Below are 21,926 nucleotides of genomic sequence, written 5' to 3'. Positions count from 1 at the left end.
TACCACTAGCCAACTAAATAAATATAACATGGCTAAGATGAATGCACATTTTTATATTGTTTAAATAGATTTATAGCATTTTTTTAAAAACGTGCCATGGATTTTTTGCATTTTGCAGAAAAAAATCTTTGAAAATCTAATTATGGATGCGAGTTTTTTATATTATTATAACCTAAAGATGCTATGTCAAAGTTTGTAACAGAAAATAGTGGTTTTCATCTTGTCATTTTCTTGGTATAGAAACCACATTTTTATGGAATTATTGCGTTTTGGAACCAAACTCTTCAAATATCAAAATGACCCCATGATGTACTCACCCCAAAACAATCCAAGATACATATGTCCATCATCCTTCAGACAAAACCATTTGGAGTTATTTTAGTAAATGTTCTTGCTTTTCCAAGCTTATAATGGGAGAAAACAAGGATCAGGAAACAACTTTTGACTTTGAAGCCAAAAATAGTGCATCCATCCTTCACAGAAGTAATCCACACGGCTCCAAGGGCTTAATGAAGGTCTTTTGCAGGTAATCTGTGCCATATTGTAAGTACAATATCCATATTTTAAACTTTACAAAATCACATCGATTACCAGAAGACCTTTATAACCCATTGGAGCCATGTGGATTACCTTTGTGAAGAATGAATGCACTTTTGGGGGTTTAAAGTCAGAAGTTGTTCCCTGATCCTTGTTTTCTCTCGTTACTTACTAAAATAACTCCAAAGATGAAGGACATATGTATCTCGGATTACTTGAGGGTGAGTAAATCATGGGGTAATTTTGATATTTAGCTGGAGTATCCCTTTAAGTATGCAAAATACACGTGTGTGTAAGAGTGCTCACATCTTCGAGCAGACTCCTGGCTCAGCTCAAGTCTGTATATGGAGAGGCGATTCGGTCCTCCGCAAAGGTTGCTCGTCTCCCCTTTACACTTCATATTACAGTCGCTCTCTGACACATTGGGCGCCTGGATCTTGTGACCGCAGTAGCACTCAGCTCCAAACTCCAGGCCAGCATAAAGATAACCCCTGTTTACAAAGAACAAAGACAGGAAAACTTTATCAACGTGCAATATTAGGACCATGAGTCCATGACCTCGCAGTTAATACATTGGCTATTATCGCGCCTCCTGCAGCAGCCATGTTACGGCAGCAAAGTCCTTGATTATTAGGCCAGAATGAGAGTATAGTTCCTAGCCATATCTGCCTAGAAAATCACAACTTTATTTTCCATCGGTCTTGGTACACGATGTAACTACAAAAGAGTCAAGTTTTAAATCGGAAAAATATTGAAACTCTTTGGTTATTTTTGAGCGCGATGCTAATGGTCTAATCAGATTCAATGGATTATGCTAAGCTATGCTAAAAGTGGTAGCGCCAAACACGGAGATCAGCTGAATGGATTCCAAGACGGTAAAAATCAAATGTTTAACTCTAGGAGAGTTGGAAAATGAGTATATTTTTTTTTAAAAGTGAAGTGTCCCTTTAATCCTTGACGCAAGGCTGGTCTGAAGCTTGGCCAACAATTTACACCTGGTATTTAAATCCGTCTCTCTTGTCCATTTTCAGACGCTTTTGTCATAATTACTTTGAGGGGTGGTCTGTGGAGACTGTGGGCGAGTCCCTGCTGTCATTTAAACGCAATCGGGAGAAATGACGGGTTTAAATCGCCCCAAACTAATATTATGTCAGAGTCCGCTGCTTGTGTTGTAAGTAAACATGCTGCACCGTGTTTTGTACATGTAAATGTAAAAACTTTCTCTGATATTTCAGCACAATTGATTAAATAAAATTGCGCAACTTCCACACGCTCGCAAAATGAAACTAATGAAAGACACGAAGATCAGCCATTTTAGTTTTATGAATGAAAGCCTAAAGATAGCATTGTACACTGTGTGTTCACACCAGAAGTCAGAAAATATGTAAAACATTGTGCTCGGTACCTCAGATTAGATAAATATGCGGAGAGAAGGCAGTCTCGTGTGGCTGTTCAAACACATTCGACCACATGCGCGTCTACACCACAAAAACAAAAGCCAAATTACAACCCCTGGCCAAATTATATATTCAGAGTGCATTTGTAGTGATTATTACAGCATGAGAATCTTTATTTAAGTCTGGGTGATTCTCGCAAAATTAAACTTATGAGGTGTCATGAAACATTTAAAAAAAAAAGAAATGCAAAATAAGAAGCATACAGTTACAAACATATCTGCATGTACTATTTTGCACATGATTTCAAATAACATCATACAAACCAATTTTGTTGTTATTCCACATTTAAGGGGAAAATTTTCATTACTGCAACGTGTCCATGACTGGATTTGGGTTCTTTGACATGGAAATATTTATAATTAAAAAAATAAAAAAAATAAAAAGCTTCAGTGCATGATATACTATAAACATTTACAATAAAGAAACATGTGGTATTTAGTGATCATTGGTAAATGTAGAGACAATAATAAGGAATATAAATGTGTCCAAGACCTATTTTCTCATCCTCCGCAACAATTTTTAATCATTATTTAAGCCCTTATGAAACTAACATTTACCAACAAAAAAGTAGTTGGAAGCGACATAATTGACTGTGACACTCAAGATGGCTACCAGGTAAGCAGTTCTTATTTTTTCTCTCCAGATAAAAGTTGAAATTTTGTTTGTCATAGTACCTAGACAACTTTTTAGTTCTCATTACCGAAACATGAGACCTTAACATTATATGTACAAAAAATTGGCTTCAAAGGCTTTTAAAAAAATCTGATGTTGACACCTTCTAAGTCTGGCTTTCGTGAGAATCCCCTAAAGGTGTTCAAGTAGCCTAAAGCTTTTACAACAAAGTAAGAAAAAGTTTTATGGTTTACAGTAAGCCAAATATATGATAAATTTATGAGTATGGTAAAGTTTAAAAAATAGATATGTATATAAAGAAGAAAATAATCTGTATTTATAATGAATGTATTTATATATTAAAAATGTTTTGTGTTTCTTTTTTGTTTTTACACCATCCAGTGACTAATCCCACCAAGTTGTACAGCTGTTGGCGCTGGGCCTCAATTTGGTGGTACCAGTGCCACCCCTCTCAAATGTTAGTCTGGAGCCCTGAGTGGGCTGTGGCACCGCAAATGTAAGAGCTGTTGACTCACAGGGACTCTCCTTTTAGTCTGACATGGGTCATGTCCTGATTTTACCGCTACTTTCTTGTTTTTACTCAACTAGCCCACAAATAAAGGTCAAAAATGAAGGGGCGATCGCGCCACCTTTGCATTTCACCGCAAACGAAAGTTTGGTGAACTGTAATGTGTAAATTTGCATGATAGAAAACATGATGCAGTAAAATTATAGCGAGCTCGTGGTTAAATTCAACTGCACAAACTTCGAAACCCAGTCTGAACTGGGTCATCAGGGGCATTGCACAAGATTTTGGGCCCCATGCATAGGCTGTCCTAATGGGCCCCACCCCCATAATATATTAAAGACTTTTCAATGGCCCTCTCTTCCTTTGGGGCCCTGGAAATCAGTACTGGTTTTACCCCCAGTCTGACGCCCCTGTGGGTCATGTCCTGATTTTACCGCTACTTTCCTGTTTTTACTCAACTAACCCACAAATAAAGGTCAAAAATGAAGGGGGGCGTTCAAGCTACCTTTCCATTTCACCGCAAACGAAAGTTTGGTGAACTGTAATGTGTAAATTTGCATGATAGAAAACATGATGCAGTAAAATTATAGCGAGCTCGTGGTTAAATTCAACTGCACAAACTTTGAAACCCAGTCTGAACTGGGTCATCAGGGGCATTGCACAAGATTTTGGGCCCCATGCAGGCTGTCCTGATGGGCCCCACCCCCATAATATGCTAAAGACTTTTCAAGGGCCCTCTCTTCCTTTGGGGCCCTGGAAATCAGTACTGGTTTTACCCCCAGTCTGACACCCCTGTGGGTCATGTCCTGATTTTACCGCTACTTTCTTGTTTTTACTCTACTAGCCCACAAATAAAGGTCAAAAATGAAGGGGCGATCATGCCACCTTTGCATTTCACCGCAAACGAAAGTTTGGTGAACTGTAATGTGTAAATTTGCATGATAGAAAACATGATGCAGTAAAATTAAAGCGAGCTCGTGGTTAAATTCAACTGCACAAACTTCGAAACCCAGTCTGAACTGGGTCATCAGGGGCATTGCACAAGATTTCGGGCCCCATGCATAGGCTGTCCTGATGGGCCCCACCCCCATAATATATTAAAGACTTTTCAAGGGCCCTCTCTTCCTTTGGGGCCCTGGAAATCAGTACTGGTTTTACCCCCAGTATGACGCCCCTGTAGGTCATGTCCTGATTTTACCGCTACTTTCTTGTTTTTACTCAACTAACCCACAAATAAAGGTCAAAAATGAAGGGGCGTTCAAGCTACCTTTGCATTTCACCGCAAGAAACGTTAAGTGAACACTGATTTGTACATTTGATAAGAAAATGCGAAACAGGAAAACTACAGTGAGCTTATGGCTAAATTTAAAAAGCACAAAACTTAATTGTATATTTTCACATTATAGATTTTTTATTATAAGCAGTATTATTGATTAAAACAGAAGCCCTTAAACATGATCTCATATCCTGTTTGTTGCAGCGATCGAGTCTGAAACCAGAACCCTGCTGACAGTGTCTGATTCTGTATGTTTGGACACTTTGTTCAGTTGTCAGTCAGATCCCTCTTCCTGTTAACTGAGTAGTTCTTGTGTACTTTGTGCCACAAGCAGCACTACACAAGCACTTTTGCCCACAGTTAAAGGTCTGACTATGCAAGACTGCAAAGCCTGTGGATAACTGTCATTTGAAATTGACCCGGTGCCAGTTATTCGTGACAAATTTGACAACTTGCGTAAAGCAGGGCAGTAAAAGTGTATCTTCTAGTGGCCGGCTCATGCTTTTTGAGGATAATAGGTTTGGCTTCCTCTCATCATATTCTCCTCAATAGTTTTATTTGTCAGACCTCTTGAACTTCTGTGTGGGCTCCCAGCACAGAGAGCAGACAGTGTTTACTTCCTCTGAACTCCATACATCCATCTCTTCCCTTCAATTCAGATAAGATTTTCAGTTTTTTTAACCCCATCCGCCCTAGCATCCCATACCTCCCACACCCATTTCCTCTCTCGATTTTTTGTAATGATGTGTAATGAGTGAATTAGAGTTATGTAATAAACACAGTTCAAAGTATAGACCAGGGGTTCTTAAAGTGTGGTCCGGGGGCCCCTGGTGGACTGGTCTTCAATCCTTAACCAGGGGGTCGGCAAAATAATTTGTTATGAACAAAATTACACAATCGTGTAGTATAATTAAAAAGGCATATTTACTCATGAGAACCATCTACAAACTATGCTGTTGACCTAATAAACGCTTATAAAAGCTAAGATTTTAAAGTAAACTATTTTACTTTACTTACAATTTTACTTTACTACAAAAATGTAACTTAAATAAAATAACCCTCTGAATAAAAGCATAAGGGGAAATAACATGATTCAAGCTAAAATGCGTTTTTGTTAATCAGTATTGAATGGGGACAGACAGATGTCTCTAAAGTCGCATGCTAAAAACAATAAAATAACATATTTCAGACCAACAATTAAATCTGAAATCAAATGTTCCATAACTGTTTCCTACAGCAACCTCAAACTGTGCTTTATTCAAAGTCATTTTAGCTCGGGTGTGCCTCATACATCTTGAAAAGTAAAGCCAGTTGCTCTTTGATCGCCCCCTTGTGGCTGGCTGCAGTACAAGTCATAAACCCTGCCCTCTCCATGAAAAACGAACGGGACTCGGAACTAAATAAAAAAAAACGTACACTTCCAATAAATTTTTTTCTGAGAGATGGTTTTGGTCTTTTTGTTATCACACTGATATATGTTTAATTGTTCATTATTGTGATAAGTTTCATTTAAGCTAGTGATTTGTAAGGTTGTCACGAACTTTGAATTAAAATGAAATCGCCGATGCTGCCACGCCCCCATGTCACATCCGGTCGGCTTGCCAAGCGGGAAAAAAACATGTGTTGAGTGCTGTGAGTCAACCTCCTCTAACTTAGCTAGCTACAGCCAGTAGCATGGCAGATCCAGGAGACACCACGCAAAGCTGCTCTTTACACGCCGCTCTTCAGCTGAACTCAATCAGAATGGCATCTGTGACAGGATCGGTCGTTTCTCTGCACTGAGATCTGTTTAAGTTTCACAACAACTTATTTCAGTTGCTAAGGAGCTATGAAAACAGCATTTAAACATGACTTATTGGGGTATATTTTCACAATCTCATCTGACGGCAATAAAAGCATGTTTTTAAGGTGCAAAGTCTCGACAGGAATGTTCATCTGACAGGAAGTGTTGTTTTATCAGGTACGTGTACCATATTTTCCCCATATTTAGCACGACTTACATTTCAGGGCATCTCTGGGTTCAAGGTCAGATGTTATATTTCATAAAAGTGTAGTCTAGAAATGGCATAGCATTTTTTGTGCTTTCAAAAAAATGTAAAAATCAAGAATCGAATCGAATCATGAACTTAGAATGGAAAATGTAACCGAATCGAGGATTTGGAGAATCGTGACAGCCCTAGTAATATGATGCTATAGAAACTGGGCATGTTGTTATAATTGGCGAGCGTTTGGGCGGAAGTTTGATACCTGGCTCCAAACTGACGTTTTTACGTAACATGGCAGTGCGTTGGACATTTTTGGCTTCAATTTATTACAATGGACGTAAGCAATGTTGCGCCGTCCATCTTTTTTTACAGTCTATGTTTCAGCTACTGCACATGCACACAGATTGGCAAGCGCCTCACGCGACTCTGCAAAGAGCCACACCCCCAGAGAATCGTCTGTCTTTATAGATTGTTGGTTGGTTCCTTTAATATCCGAACGTATGCTTTTTTCCTGTTTACACGGCCAAATAACACATACGATCTGTGGCACATATAAGCAAAAAATTGGAATTGGATCACATTTCACTGACAGTGTAAACGAGGCCTAACTGGAAGGCGGGACCTCCGTTACCAGAGCGGCCATATTGAGCATTGAATTTCAACCCAGCAGTGCTCAATCTTGTTATATACAATTTCTCGGTTTAGTTTACCTTTGAGTCTGGAATCTAACGAGTGATGAGAAACTGAAGTGCATGATGGCATCATAAAAACAGGGCTGCCAACCCTCGCGCATTTAGCGTGAGACTGATGAAATTGACCCTATTCTCACGCTCTCACACCACACCATGCATTTTCTCACGCAGGCTCGTGCCCAACATTGAGATTTGAGATTGACCCGCGGTTTGTAATAAAAGTCTGTTTACTGTTTCTCTTTCTCTATCTGGTCTGACTCAATCAGCAGATAAAAAGACTCGTCAACGTCTAAATGATGCGATGGCCAATAAAAGCAAAGAAGGTGGAGTTATTGTTTACAGACCAGAAATCATCAGGCTATAATGATGCTCATTAAAGATAATTTAAAATATTTTTTGTAGAACATATCTGAACATTGGTACAACACTAATAGGGATAATTTACACGTGTGTTCGACTTCATGCTATAACACAGTAACGTCCAGGCGGATGACATCAAAGTGGCGCGAGAGCGGCGCGAAAGCAAACTCTTCCGATGATTTCTCGACTCACCCTCGCGGTACTTTGATGTCATCAGCCTGTCGTTCTTGCAGCGCAGCTTGAAGTCGAACACAATCTATAACAGTGGGGTTCGCCCTGCCCGAGGTGTCATGATGACCGCTGCTTTTATAATCTTTATTTTCGCAAGTAAAATCCTTTTTTGTTGTAACATTCAAACAGACTCATGGTTCTCGCACTATGCAAATTGCATACATTATTCCAAAAGAAATATGACATGTCTTCAAGAAATATGATTTGTTCTTGCCATGACAAGATTTGTAAAGGGATGTCACAGTATGTTTTGTTTTGATATTATCTTGTTTTAGTTTATCTGTTGCTGGAGTTGCACTTAGTTAAGAATTACAAAAAAAATTTGAAAAGCATTATTAAACAACCATGATTTTCAGTTTCTATTTTTGTTTTTCATTTGTATTGCTTCATTGTTCCCTCTAAGTGTACATCCGTGCCATCTTAGTATGATTTTGTACAGGTTGGTGGAGTATGTACACATATAATGTGGTTTCATAGATTCGTTATTTGGGAATGGCCTTCTAGTACGATAAAATTTTGACATACCCTAGGTTTTCGTGAAATGCTGCCACTGATTGGCACTTTTATATTGTAGGCTCTCAAGTGTACCTTTACTTTCTTTTGCGTACCACCACTACTCATGTTGTTGGTATCTCCCAGATAGCCACTGGACGCTGTAACGGAACATGACCGCAACTGCAAAACGATAGAGCCAGATTCGTTCCTGAGTCCAAACGCACATCGGGCCGAAGCCGTTTCTGGTCTGTTTTTAGGGGTTGTTGCGAATATGTGCCAGCACCGATCCACCACCACCTGATCATCAGTATCAGCTCAGATTCGTATTGCAGATCTGGACCAAATCAGACACAGCTTATGTCTTTCGGTTAACTTTGGGAAAAGCGATCTGGGCCAGATCTGTAAAATGATATAAATACTGAACTGATGGCAGTTAGATGTTTAAGCTGAAAACGTCTCTAAGATAGAAATGGAGGCAAGGGGCTTAAAACGGATCCGGGCCAAATGTAATTGCTATCTGGGCTGTCATCGATAAGTATTTAACTCCTGTAAGTTAACTCCTGTTAGCATTGCATTGTGACCGAATCTTTCAAACATGGTAAGGAGCATCACATTTCCGGCTGACGTCAAAAGTATTTAGGCCAATCACAACGTACAGATTAGCTGGCCAATCAGGGACACAACGTGTGTGTGTGTGTGTGTGTGTGTGTGTGTGTGTGTGTGTGTGTGTGTGTGTGTGTGTGTGTGTGTGTGTGTGTGTGTGAATAAATAAACTTTAAAAAAAAAAAATATATATATATATATATATATATATATATATATATATATATATATATATATATAATGTAAAATAATTGTAGTCTTTAATAATTATTTAGTAAATAATAATTATTTATTTATTAAAAACGATTATACTAGAAGCCAAAAAAGGCCCATTATGATTTAATGAAAACTTTAAGAGAAAGCAGGCTGAATTAGAGGAACTGATGAAAAGGGAAGGAAACGTAAGTGGAAACAAGCTAAAGAGAGAAAATTAAATCTACATCAAGTTCCAGAAAATGCCAACTTTTTGTAAAGACTAAAATGACTTCATGTCCTTAATATTGTGACTGAGTTTGAATCTGAAACCTTTTACCGTACTGTTTATCAAATATTAACGCAACAAGACCAATGCGAGGAATAGCATTACTACAGTATATTAAGTGTAAGTATTACTCATCAACCCATCTCAAGCGATTACATCTGCGTGACTCACTATGAGTGTGTGTTCTCTTGCGCATGAGTCTGCGTGGGTATCTTTTTGTATATTCATGCAAGCTGAGATTAATTGTAACCAGATTTACCTCTCTGCACAGTTGTCCTGGCAACGGAAGACAGTCATTTTTTTGTAGTCGAAGAAGGACACGCCCCTGAGCGCGCGCTTCTGCGTGTCATCCACGTAGCAGCCGATGTATTTTGCTAAGAAGAGAAAGACATTGAAAACATTGGTACTTCGTTTATAATTAATGCATCTTAATAATATATTTGTATATAAAATCTTTATTATAATATTAATAAATTGTAAACAAACAATTTGAAAATGCTTCTTTGAAATAGGTTTCTTCAGCAGTGACCTTTGACAGACGCACAGCGGTTTTTTTTTTCAGACGCACAGCGTTCAACATCACTCACAGACGTTTCTAATGTTGATAAACAGCGCTTTCTAGTGGATATAAGTGAAATTACATTTAATATTGTTTGGCTTTACTACTGTTCTGATAAGGTTAATAACAAATTATTAAAGTGTATGTTTGTGGGATAAAACACTTTGTCCTGGATGGAATTAAATTTAAAAAAAAAAAATCTATATTTTTTTTATTGAAGCTAACACGCATGAAAATAAGTCTATGCAATATGCTCATGATTACGACAGATAAAAATAAAACTACACATATTTTTTGTTATAGCAAAATATGGTGCTTCAAAATAATTTCTTAAGATAATCTGTAACATGTCATTATCTTCCTTTGAAAATTACTTAAACATAAAACTACAACTGTAGGCTAATACATACCTGTATCTGTCAGTATATACTTAGTACTGGTTATATCACTGTTTTTTTTATCAAATTTAAAGTCTGATGCACTATATATTATAAAACATACCGTTTGGATATTGTTCTCTTAAAAATCACTGTTTTTTTATTAAATTTAAACTCTGATGCACTATACACTGAAAAAAATTATTCATTGAATTTAATAATTGTTTTTAAGGTAAATGGTTGCAATCAATTTATTTAAGCTACATTTAAACAAAAAAGATTAGTAAAGTAAAATAAAATATAAAACTTTTCTTTAAATGTAGCTTAAATAAACTGATTGCAACCACTTACCTTAAATTTTTTTATTAAATTCAATGAATCATGTTTTATTATAAAACATACCGTTTGGATACGGTTCTCTAAAAATCACTGTTCTTTATCAAATTTACAGTCTGATGCACATCATTTGCCCCATCAATTTTATCTATCGTGACACACATACACAAACACACATACATAAACTAAAATCCCTAAAATGCATCACATCCATTCTTTCACCATAATCTCATATCTCCACGCTAGGATTTAATGTATTTTCTGATAGCTGAGATAGGCAGAAGGGGGGTTAATGTGTCTTGTTCACACACAAACCGGTATAACATTATGGTAATTGCAATTGTCTGAAAAAAAGCAGGATCACAAACTGTGAGTTAATCGTTTTGGCAGGCACAGAGGGCAAGCTCACAAATCTGCTTTATCAACAAGTCAAGCTCCACTCACTCAACATTGTATTGGCATTTTGTGAAGCAGCTAAGCGCAAGGATGAAAATCTCGCTCACAGCACGACTACAGAGATAATGATGCTGTGCTAAACCTCACATAGTGCCGCCTTCTGTGCTAAGCGATGTATGAAAGAAAATGAATGGGGACGTTTCATCACACAAGGGATCTCAAATTTGAACAAATCATGGGCTATAAAACATCTACATGGTTTTTTTTAAACAACAACACTCAAATTTAATGTACAAGTGTTTATGCTGAACGCCAAGTGTGTTTGATTTTAAGTTAATGAGTGACAGTGTCCAGAAGGGGGCAGAGTTGAGACATGATCTTTATGAAGCTGACAAAGTGTATTGACCTGTAAACATTATCTTCATATTCCCTCTCTCTCTTTTTGTGTGGATTTGTTTGTGTGCATAGCCATATGAATTTGGCATATCAGATTCATCAAAATACTTAAAAATGTTATAACAAATGTTCTTTGAGGAACTCCTATGCCATCGCTGTGAGGAACCTTTTAAGCACCTTTATTTTCATTTACAAAGAATGAAATTGCAGGTCTGAGGATGCCTAGATGTGCTTTTGTTAAAACCCTACAGATAAAATTTCCACAATTATATCATCAGTTTCCTCCTCAGAGATTGCACTCGAAATTGTAACATGACTGTCAAAAGTAAATCATGCTGACTTTTACTATGCCTCGGAGGGATACGGTTGAGAACCATCTGTTACTTTTAAACCTCAATATGGACAAAGGTAATGACGCGAGATTTACACAATCCACTAATTGGCTTTTTGTGTGAACTATAGGGATTACCATATGGAACCATAGTGAGTTTTATGCTCTTAGAAAGGATGTGTTAATTTTTTTACACATTTTGTGTTATAACACATTAGGGGCCAGATTTACTAAATGGGGCAAATTAGCGCGAGAGCGCAGATGGGATGGGAGTGGTAATATCTGTGTGTTATTTACTAAAAAGGTGCAAATTAAATAACACAGTTGCAACAGCTGATTTCCATAATGACCAACGCAAACCACTGTACTAAGAGCAGCGCAAATTCGTTCAGGGTCGCAAATAAGCAGAACTGATGCTCCTGCAGGTACTCTTGAGTTCAGCCCCACGGACAGCCCAGCAAATGAAGCCATAGGACACTAAAAAGAACTGGAGGACAAAAAAATGAAGGTTTTTACCTCCTGGTATTGAGTGACTTCTCCTAGTGACTCCTTTTATTTCCTATATTTTTGAATAATACATTCCTCTGGCATTCCAAATAAATTGATACATGTGGAAAAAATTATCTGCCTTCATGCCTTGTACCACGCACTTTCTGATTTCTGCCAAGCCTTCTTCTAGCTACAATTGCAGCCATTTCAAGGGCAAAATGATTTAACACATGCTTTATGTTGACGTTAAATAATGCCGCAAATACCAGTAAAGCTTTTTAGGGGGAAACTCCTAGAAATTATGCATATGTATGCAAAAATAACTAGACCACACCTTTCCAGCGCTAACTATCCGCTGCGCGTCTTTAGTAAATCCCGACAGTCATTCATTTTGAGCTGGCGCAAGCTGTATGTGTCATTTTGTGTTGATTTTGTATAAAAATAAAGCACAAATTGTGTTAAAAGTAAGCCAAAATGTGTTGTTCCAATAAGAACACAGATGTGTGGATTCTGGGACAATGCATTTAGTGTGTTGACCCTAAACTAGCACTGATTGTATTGTTTTTAACCAGATTGATCTCACGGAAAGTCGTATTATAGTCACACAAAATTTGATGCATTTATTCGTGTCCATGGCACGAAATTCAGCTTTTTCGTGCCTTGAGCACAAATGTCTTATAAATAGTTTTTCGTGTGCGTTGCACGACTTTCTTTTTAGTTTCCTTTTATGTATTGTTTTCTCATTTTACGTATTGTAAAACTCACCGAGTGGTCAGGGGTGTTCACTGATATGCTCACACAAAAATCACTGCAAAAGACGCATTCCAACAGGTTTTATCATAGTTTTGTCCAACTCCATTGACTTGTATTAGATGTGCTGTGATGTACGGTATTACTCCGCGCCGGGTACCCGTTTGTATTCTTGCAATTGGCAAAGGCGGATTATCCCCACCAACTGGGCTGGAGTGTCTATTATTCAAGCTCTCAACGGAAGAATATACGGGTGTGTGGCGTTTGGAAAAATAGGTACACAAGTTTACAGCGAATGGTAAAACACCTGTTGGAAAGCATCTTCTGCAGCGATTCCTGGGCGAGCATACCAGTGAACACCCCCGACCACTCGGTGAGTTTCACGTCTTTGTAAACGAAAGTTTAATGCATGTTAGGAACGATTGTTCCAGTGCACCTATACACACATTGTAGAGAGGTGAAACAACAAACACCCAAAATTCTCGGGGCAGCCGCATATGTCGAAATTTCAGTCAAAACCGTTCTATTTCATCATAAACAATCTAAAAACAGGGCTTTAAGTGTAAAATACCGAACTTGTCCTTTAAATGGTGTAAAATTTGATAAGTCTGTCAAGAATGAATATTTGACCACCGTGGATTTGCACTAAAATGCAAAAATCGAAATGTACTGTAGTTTCTAAGCTCTTCAACAACCACTTAGAGGACCAAATATGATGCAGGTCATATTTATATTTAATAGCTATACCTCACAGAAAAAGCTTTTATTTCAAAAATTAATGAACTGACCTGAACAGTGTGAAAACCCAGCTAGTCATTTTTTATGGTTTACGGGTTTCTACATAAAATCATCCTACTAGTGTAAAAAACATTGTGTGAAAATATAACTTTGATATCTTTAAAATTGACTGAGTGAGCTCATGTCAAAGATTGAAATCAATGATTGAAATCAAACTTTAATGCTCTTTACTGTATCTCATATTCAGATTATGAGACTTTAACCTGGATTTCACAGACTGGTTCACATATTCAAGGCATTAAAAATCTGATTTTCATTCATTTCCTAAATCAATGACAATGTTTGTTAATCCTAAATAATGTTAAACAACAGCTAGTATTATAAGATATATGAGTCTACAGTAACCACCGCAGGCTATGCAACTAACAACCGCTCTTGTAAGTGTCACTCCACAACACTTTAATTAAAACACACATATACACGCATTCATTATTTACTTCAGCAATCAGAACAAGGGCACTTCATTACTCCAGCTTAAAACTTCAAAGACCCAGACGGCTTGCAACACTTCACCGAACCTCAGCCCTGCTCTTCTTAACAAGCCTGACCACTGATAGACTGAATCATTCTGCTCTGATATTAAAGAGCCAATCAGCCTCTTACAGTCAGAAAGTGTTTGTGGTTTGTGTCATTACCGCAACTTACTTTTGTTTAACACATTTTACCACATATATCATCTTAGTCTTCTGTGTGCACCCTGCTGTACTGTACAAACCACAATTGCGTCTGATTACCAGCATGTGTTTTGTGGATGCTGATAACCAACAGTATGACATTTTGTGTGCTGGTGTCTTTACCAGGCTTCTTTAATGTGAAAATCAAGTTTATGTTGTTTTTTATAAGTCTATGTGGTGTTTTTAATATGCTTTAAAGGCAGGGTATCTGATTTGATCCAGAAACATTTTTAGTTTGGTTGCTTAAAAGTCTCCTCACATCCTGATAGCAATCACTATGTGAAGTTGTTTAAATGGATTTTTATAAATATATGAAAGGTGTAGGACCAAAAACTGATCAACAAATCATTGAACTCGGACCGAACGCAATAATTGGACGCATACATTATTTGCTCCTCTTCTGTGAATGTGTTTTGCATGCCCTGTTCATGTAGACAGTTTAAAACAGTTGTTTATGTTGGTTATTTTAGTAATGATATTCGCTTTGTACAGCAAATTTCTCACTGGTAAATGAGACATCATGAGTGCGCTACTGAAAAAATCCAGCTAAGATCAGCATAAGCTGCTTAGCTGGTTTTAGCTGGTATCCCAGCTTGGTTTTTAGCTGGTTTTGCTGGTGTAGGAAGCTGGTTTTGCTGGTGTAGCAAGGTCTAGCTGTGTTTTGGTCACTTTTTAAGCTGGTCTAGCTGGACTGACCACCAGCATGACCAGTTTTGTCAGGCTGAGAGGACCAGGGTAAACCACCTTAAACCAGCTAAAACCAGCTACCATCTTATGCTGGTCTTAGCTGGATTTTTCAGTAGGGTGGGCTTCTGGTCTGTGCGTGTCATGTGTTTTGGAGGAGGCGTGGCTTTGGATGGTGCTTTGAATGGAGGGTGGGATCGTGATTTCAGTGCTAGTAAGCTAAAGTTAGCATTTTTTTTATTCAGATGCCCTGCCTTTAAGTCAAAGCATGTGCAAATTCATCATTTAACACTATACATATAATTTGAGTTTTTCGAAGACATCTCATTCCCGTGGTTTAAAATCACCTTGGTTTGCTACGTCACACACGTAACCAATCACATTTGAACTCACATGTGCTGAACTCAAATGCAGTGTGTAATAGTCTAACCTGCTAACATTAGCGTCAACTGTCACATTCACGTATACATTGTGAAACCAGACTTGGCAGTTATGTGTCTGAAACTACAGAAATTAGCATGACTAAGTACTGTACCATATTCATATCAACGGTCCGAGCTGTGCAGTTAAGTAAAGGCGGAGACTAATTTGAATATTAATAGAGCTGCGTATACTTAATGAGGGAATTACATTCGAGCAGTTTTAAATCAAGAAATTACTGTTACAGGAAACACTTTTACATATGCTATTATAATGGTGTTTTATTAACATAGTTCGGGAGGAACACTTCAAATAAACTACTCAAGTAATCAGTAATCAAGATATCTACCCAATCAGCATGAAGGCAAGCCCATATATAATCACAGTCAAACTCACCTAAGGATTCTCTACAGTCTTCAGAATCCCTCCACCACCCCGTCTCCTCTTACTTAACAGGTTACTCCCTAAACCTGGGGGGGGGGTACTGCGATACTCTGCATTTCTGAGCTCAGAGCCCTCTCCCAGGACAGCACGCCAAATACGTTTAAAAATGTAATCTATCCAACTTTTTTGTAAGTGTGAACTCGTGAAATACTCAAAGATTAGTTTTAAGTAATAAAATTATCAGTTACTGGGAGACTTTAACTATGTCAACCGGAATTAACCACCTTGGACCACTGTGGAAATTAATATTGATCAAAGCTTTTTTGAGTCGTAGGTCCATCTAGTTTTGGTACCAGTAGTAAACAGGATTTGGTTAACAAGGGAATTTTCAAGTACTGTAATTAAATGATGGCAATACAACGAGTCGATTAAGAAATCAAAACACATGCTCTTAAACATTTAAAGGAGTAGTTAACTTAAAAATGAAAATTGGTCAAGTCACCCTACGTTTAAATGACTTTCATCTTTCAGCCAAACACAGTCAGAGTTACATAAAATAATAGCCTGGCTTTGAATAGTGCCCAATTGTTAAAGCTCTAAAAAACGTCCATCTATCAAAAACTTATCCATACAGTTATTAAATGTCCTCTAAAGCAATGCAATGAGTTTTTGTATGGAAAATCATATTTTAAACTTCACAAACTACAGCTAAGTGTCTTCACAAGAGTTGAGATCAGGTGAAAGGTTGACCACTGACCCAACGCTTCAGAAGACATTTTAAAAACTAGTTGGATTAGTTTTTGATGTATGGATGTGCTTTTTGGAGCTCTAAAAATGGGACAATATCCAAAGCCAGTCCTTCCAGAAAAACACCGGGCAAAAATCCTTGATCTTGCGGCATGTTTTCTCAAAAAATGTGATGGAATATGCGAGATATTTATGCAATGAAATTGCGGGAACTTGCAAAGATTGCGGGAACTTGCAACTGTTTGCAGCTTTTCAGTGATGTTCACGTCACATAATCACATCCCTCCATAACATTCCCATAGCAACAGGGGACATGGCTACGCTTGTGTGAAGTAAATGCAACATTTTTCAACTTTCGGCTAAGATATATGTGATTTTTGCTACAAAGGATTTTTTTAATATCACTCTGACTGTGTTTGGCTTAGGGGTTAGTAAAATTTGGGCAAATTTTCATTTTGGGGTGAACTATCCCTTTACGTTAAACCTTGGTGCATGGTGGATGTGTTCCTACCTCTCTCATCATCCATCTCTTTGGTGTTTTTTCCTTTGGCTCCATTATTCCAGCTTTTGGCATGCCCTCCCTTCCCTGCCCACTCCGGTGCATCCTTTTCCGTAATCCACCTTGTACCAAATCTCCGAGGGGCTCTCCTTGTCCCCTTGAACACCCTCCCTAGAAGACCCAAACTATTAGAGGTGGAGCCTCCAGCACCTGCTCCGCCCCCACCTTCAGATATAACTGGGTCACGACCACTCCCAGAAGCCCCAGTAGTGGATGTATCGCTGGAAAAGCCAGAGTGAAGAAAAACAAGGCTGCCAGCTGTGAGGTAGAGGAGGATGAAGGAGAAGAAGCGTACCGGTTTACGGTGGAAATAGCGGTGGATCTTCAGCAAAGGTCTGGCCATGATGGGCTCTCGAGCCGCACGCACTGGCCTTCAACGTTACTCAGAAACATATAAAACAAAAGATCCTTGTACTTTCCTTGTAAAATGTTCTTGAGTTTTGAAAGTGTTCCTTAACAATGCGTCTGAAAGTTTATACAGAAGACTTTGAAATTGATGTTTAAAGCGGTTCATCCAAAGCCTTAAAGTCTGAAGACTCTTTCCAGTCGTCCTCTGCTGAATTGTGTCAGGTTTCCAGTGTCTCTCTACATCTCCAAAGGGGCAGGGATGAACGCGAGCGGTGCCATTGCGGAGGCCGTCTTGAGAAAGACGAGCGTCAGTGAAGACTGAAAGATGATATTGCCGTGGCGACGCTTTCACTCCTGTTATCGGACTCTCATTCTCCCGAGGCCTTGTTTCCCACCAGACTGTCTGTCAATCAAACACCGTGCTGATTCACTCCTGACTCACAGACTGAAAACGAAAAATGACACAGATACAGAGCAAAGACTAAATACTGATGAGGTCTCTGAGCAAAGAATAGCTATATAAAAATATAAAGCATATAAACACAGAAATAAGGACCATTTAAGTGATAGCTCCAAAAAAAGATGCTGAGATAGTGTTTGTCTTTTCACATCTGGATGATTTTCTGAATAAAAATGTAAGTTATGCTTTCTCATGACAAACTGTGGATGATTGTTAGGTAACTGCTTTCGGCCCAGGGCAAAAAGTGTCCACCATGTCTCATTAGCATTTTGGTAATAAAATATAACTTGTGTCCTTCATTCAATGCAATTCAGTTTCATATAATCTTAGTTGTTTTCCATGCAAAATTCACACCATCAGTGTCCAAAGCATAAGTAATTTCATGAATTTTACAGTACATACACTAAACGTAATTTGAAATGGATCAAAAAACTTCATCAAAGTTGCACCTGAGACAAGAACGGGTATTGTTTAAAAATTTAAGACCACTTTTATGACATTTTTAATTCACTTGTATATTTTAAAAAGTCTGAAAAGTAAAATTGGGAAAAGTTTTTCCCCACTTGATCAAAGACCCCAGTGTCTACTCTGGGCAAATGCATTCAGTCACTAAAACTCATAATCCGCCTCCTTCCGAGGGTCATGGAATTTTCCGTAACTAACGTCCCACTACGGCTACAGAGTCTACGTGAGTGTGCATGTGAGAGTGTGTGTGTGTGTGTGTTTGGGCATACAAGCACCCAATGTCACCGTTACCTGACCCCAGGGCTTCCACCTGCCGCAGTCAGAGCGGAGTCGGTCTGATGTTATCGAGACAACATTCTACACCAGCAGCACACAGAGCTCATTCAGTGTGGATATTGCTCAACGCCTATAGGGAAGGCAAGACAGGAGAGACAGAGAAGGAAAAATAATTAAAATTCATGTTGCACGCCTGCATGTCAAGGATTTGATTTGCAAGCCCTTTCATTTGCTCTTTCAAAAGTGCTTGTAAATCTGAGTTTGCATGTGTGAAAGTGTTTTCTTGTGGTACAACTTATAGGCTGCTTGGAGACTTGGAGGCGTCATGTTTTCACATATAGTTATAAAAAAAAAAAAAACAGTTCACTTAAAGTGAACCAGAAAAGGAACTAGCCGAATGTGACCTCAGTCCTTTTGGTGTTCACAAGTAGTGGACTCAAAAGAGGACCCAGTTTTTTTTTTTTTTTGAAGTGAAGTGATCTCAGACCCTTTACAACTTCATAAGAACTCAGACCCCAGCTTTCTGTGCACCAGTTGATTTTGTTACAATGATACAATGTCCAAACGCCACGCGAAGTGAACCGAGACCTCATTGATTTCACATCTCAAAAAGAAATCGAACCACAAAAGAACCCAAAAGCGAACTGTACTCAGACCACCTCTGGACGTCCCAAAAAAAAAATTAGCTGCACAAAAGGCCGTCATATGCATCTCGGAGAATAGCGCGTACGCACTTCACACCGCGAGCGGAGACTCGGGCCACACGGCCGAAATGAGATAAAGACGTGGTCCGTCATGTCTGGATGACAGCCAGCTTCCGAGACTCTCCAAATTATTTAAATTCAAAACAAATTTTTCATGAGTTTCTTTATTCTGTTGAAAACAAAAGTAGATATTTTGATACAGTAAATGAAGGATGGTAGCCACACAGTTATTGGTACCCATTCAGTTTCATAGTAGGAAAAACAAATATGGAATTCAATGTGTACAGTCAACTGTGCTTACCAATTATGATCAAAATATCTTCTTTTATATTTAACAAAATAAAGAAACTCTTACCGGTTTTAAACAACATGAGGGTAAGTAAATGATGCAGCCCATTCTCATAATGCGTATAAATAGCACACAGTGTGATTATCGTGCAATACATACGCCAAATTCCAATTTTGTGTGTGTATGATACACCAGTCCTTCCCGTTCACTTATATGGCGCATGTTTTTGTGCCGTTTTATTTATTGATTTCTCATTAGTTTTCTGTTTTTTTATCATTGTCACTTGGGTTTGGAGCATAGATATGTACACTAGATGTAGCCATGGGGTTCTAAGCATGCGTCAAAACCGCCGCCATCTTGGAACAGGGGTCTTGTCATAGGAAGTAGCTAGGTAATGCTGCTATCTCCGCCTGTACTTCGAATTAATAGACGTTGCCAAACTTTTGTGCTGCGTATGGATGTTAGGCCTACTAACACTATGCATTATAGTTAGAAAAAGTCGATTTTCATAATATCAAAACTTACATTTTTTCTGGTCTTAATGCTATACATGTCTGACTGTTGGAACGAACCAAAAAAAACCTAGAAAATCACATGACGATTTCATTGCCTACAATGATGCTGATGCAGGGCTCCGCTGTTTCAAGATGGTGCCTCTATTTGATGCATTCGTTCCAATGAACTGCGTAGCCAAGGTGACATCTAGTGTACATATCTATGGGTTTGTGGTTAGAGCAAGTTTTTGTAACATAAAATGACATCCTAACCCAAACCCCGATTCTAACCCCAACTCCGAGCGACCATGGTTTTAAAATAGACAAAACATGGAGAAACGTATGTATTAAATAACATCTTAAAGCAAAACACAAATCTAACCCCAAACCCAAGCGCCAATGTTTTAAAAAACAGAATAAAATGAGAAACAATAAATATAAAGACACGAAAAGATGTGCCATATAAGTGAACGGAAAGCACCGGCGTATCACATGCATGCAAAATTGGAATTTGCCGTATGTATTGCACAAAAATCACACTGTGTGCTATTTTTATGCATTTCATGAGAATGGGTTGAAATAATGACATGATTTTAAATTTTTCACTATACCTTTAAGAACCTATTTTCTAAGAGTGCCCTCGTGTCACACTTACATTTTAAAGGTGCAGTGTGTAAATTTTAGCGGCATCCAATGGTGAGGTTGCAAATTGCAACCAACGGCTCAGTCCACTGCTCACCCCTCGCTTTTGAAACGCATAGAGAAGCTATGGTAGCCGCCTCCAGAAAAACATGTAATTGATGGAGACAACTTAGTAGAAAAAGTTTGTCCATTAAGGGCTTCTGTAGAAACATGGCGGCACAAAATGGCGACTTCCACGTAAGGGGACCCTCTGTGTATGTAGATAAAAACGTCTCATTCACTGAAAAAAATGATTCATTGAATTTAATAATTTTTTTTAAGGTAAGTGGTTGCAATCAATTTATTTAAGCTACATTTAAACCAAAAAGATTAGTAATGTAAAATAAAATATAAAAATTTTGTTTAAATTTAGCTTAAATAAATTGATTGCAACCTAAAAAAAATTTATTAAATTCAATAAATCATTTTTTTCAGTGTTCTAAGGTAATAAAAACATAACGGTTCATTATAAAAAGGTCTTTATACACCCCTGATAATATAGTTTTGTATATTATTTTGCATTTCTGCAAAGAGGTCCTTCTAAAAAATTACACACTGCACCTTTAAATTACTTTTATGCATTTGCTAGACACTTTTATACAAAGCAATTTATAGTGCAGCGAAGCTACATTATACCTTTTTTTAGTACTGGGATTGAACCCATAACCCTTGAGGTGCTAACACAAAGCTTTACCAGCTAAGCTACAGTAACATTTTTAGGTTAAAAAATGTTAACTGTTACAGTATTAGACAACAAAAAATGAAACCAAAATTACATTTAATGCATCATTCAATGCAATAAACTCATACATTTTGAATGTATCTGTCCAGATACATTTTGTGGCCAATATCTGTCTGTTTTCCTTTTCTCTCATGCATGTAACTACAGCAGTGATGTATTCAACAGCCTGAGGCAAACAGACATAGACACCGCAGTGGATTAATTTAACAACAGTTAATACTGCTGTCTGAAAACCTGTTTAATTTATATGACATCAGTTACGGTTTAGACAGAGCGCGCCTCTTAAAAGGTTCTTTTATTACAATCACA

At 38.0% G+C, this 21,926-nt stretch overlaps 1 protein-coding gene across 1 annotated transcript in view; it reads right to left on the bottom strand.

The window, feature by feature from the left end:
• Positions 1–21,926, bottom strand: part of LOC129439868 (sialate:O-sulfotransferase 2) — a 72,003-nt gene that overhangs the window by 13,503 nt on the left and 36,574 nt on the right. The window contains exons 2-5 of the mRNA XM_055198727.2: positions 18,723–18,837; positions 17,111–17,951; positions 9,518–9,632; positions 844–1,028 (exon numbers count right to left, since the gene is read on the bottom strand). Of these exons, the coding sequence (XP_055054702.1) occupies positions 844–1,028; positions 9,518–9,632; positions 17,111–17,501 (691 nt within the window). The 5' untranslated portion in view covers positions 17,502–17,951; positions 18,723–18,837. The remainder of the gene's footprint in view (positions 1–843; positions 1,029–9,517; positions 9,633–17,110; positions 17,952–18,722; positions 18,838–21,926) is intronic.

Source organism: Misgurnus anguillicaudatus, chromosome 22, assembly GCF_027580225.2.
Source record: "Misgurnus anguillicaudatus chromosome 22, ASM2758022v2, whole genome shotgun sequence".
NCBI classification, from domain to species: Eukaryota; Metazoa; Chordata; class Actinopteri; order Cypriniformes; family Cobitidae; genus Misgurnus; species Misgurnus anguillicaudatus.
This window is presented reverse-complemented; position numbering and strand designations above follow the sequence as displayed.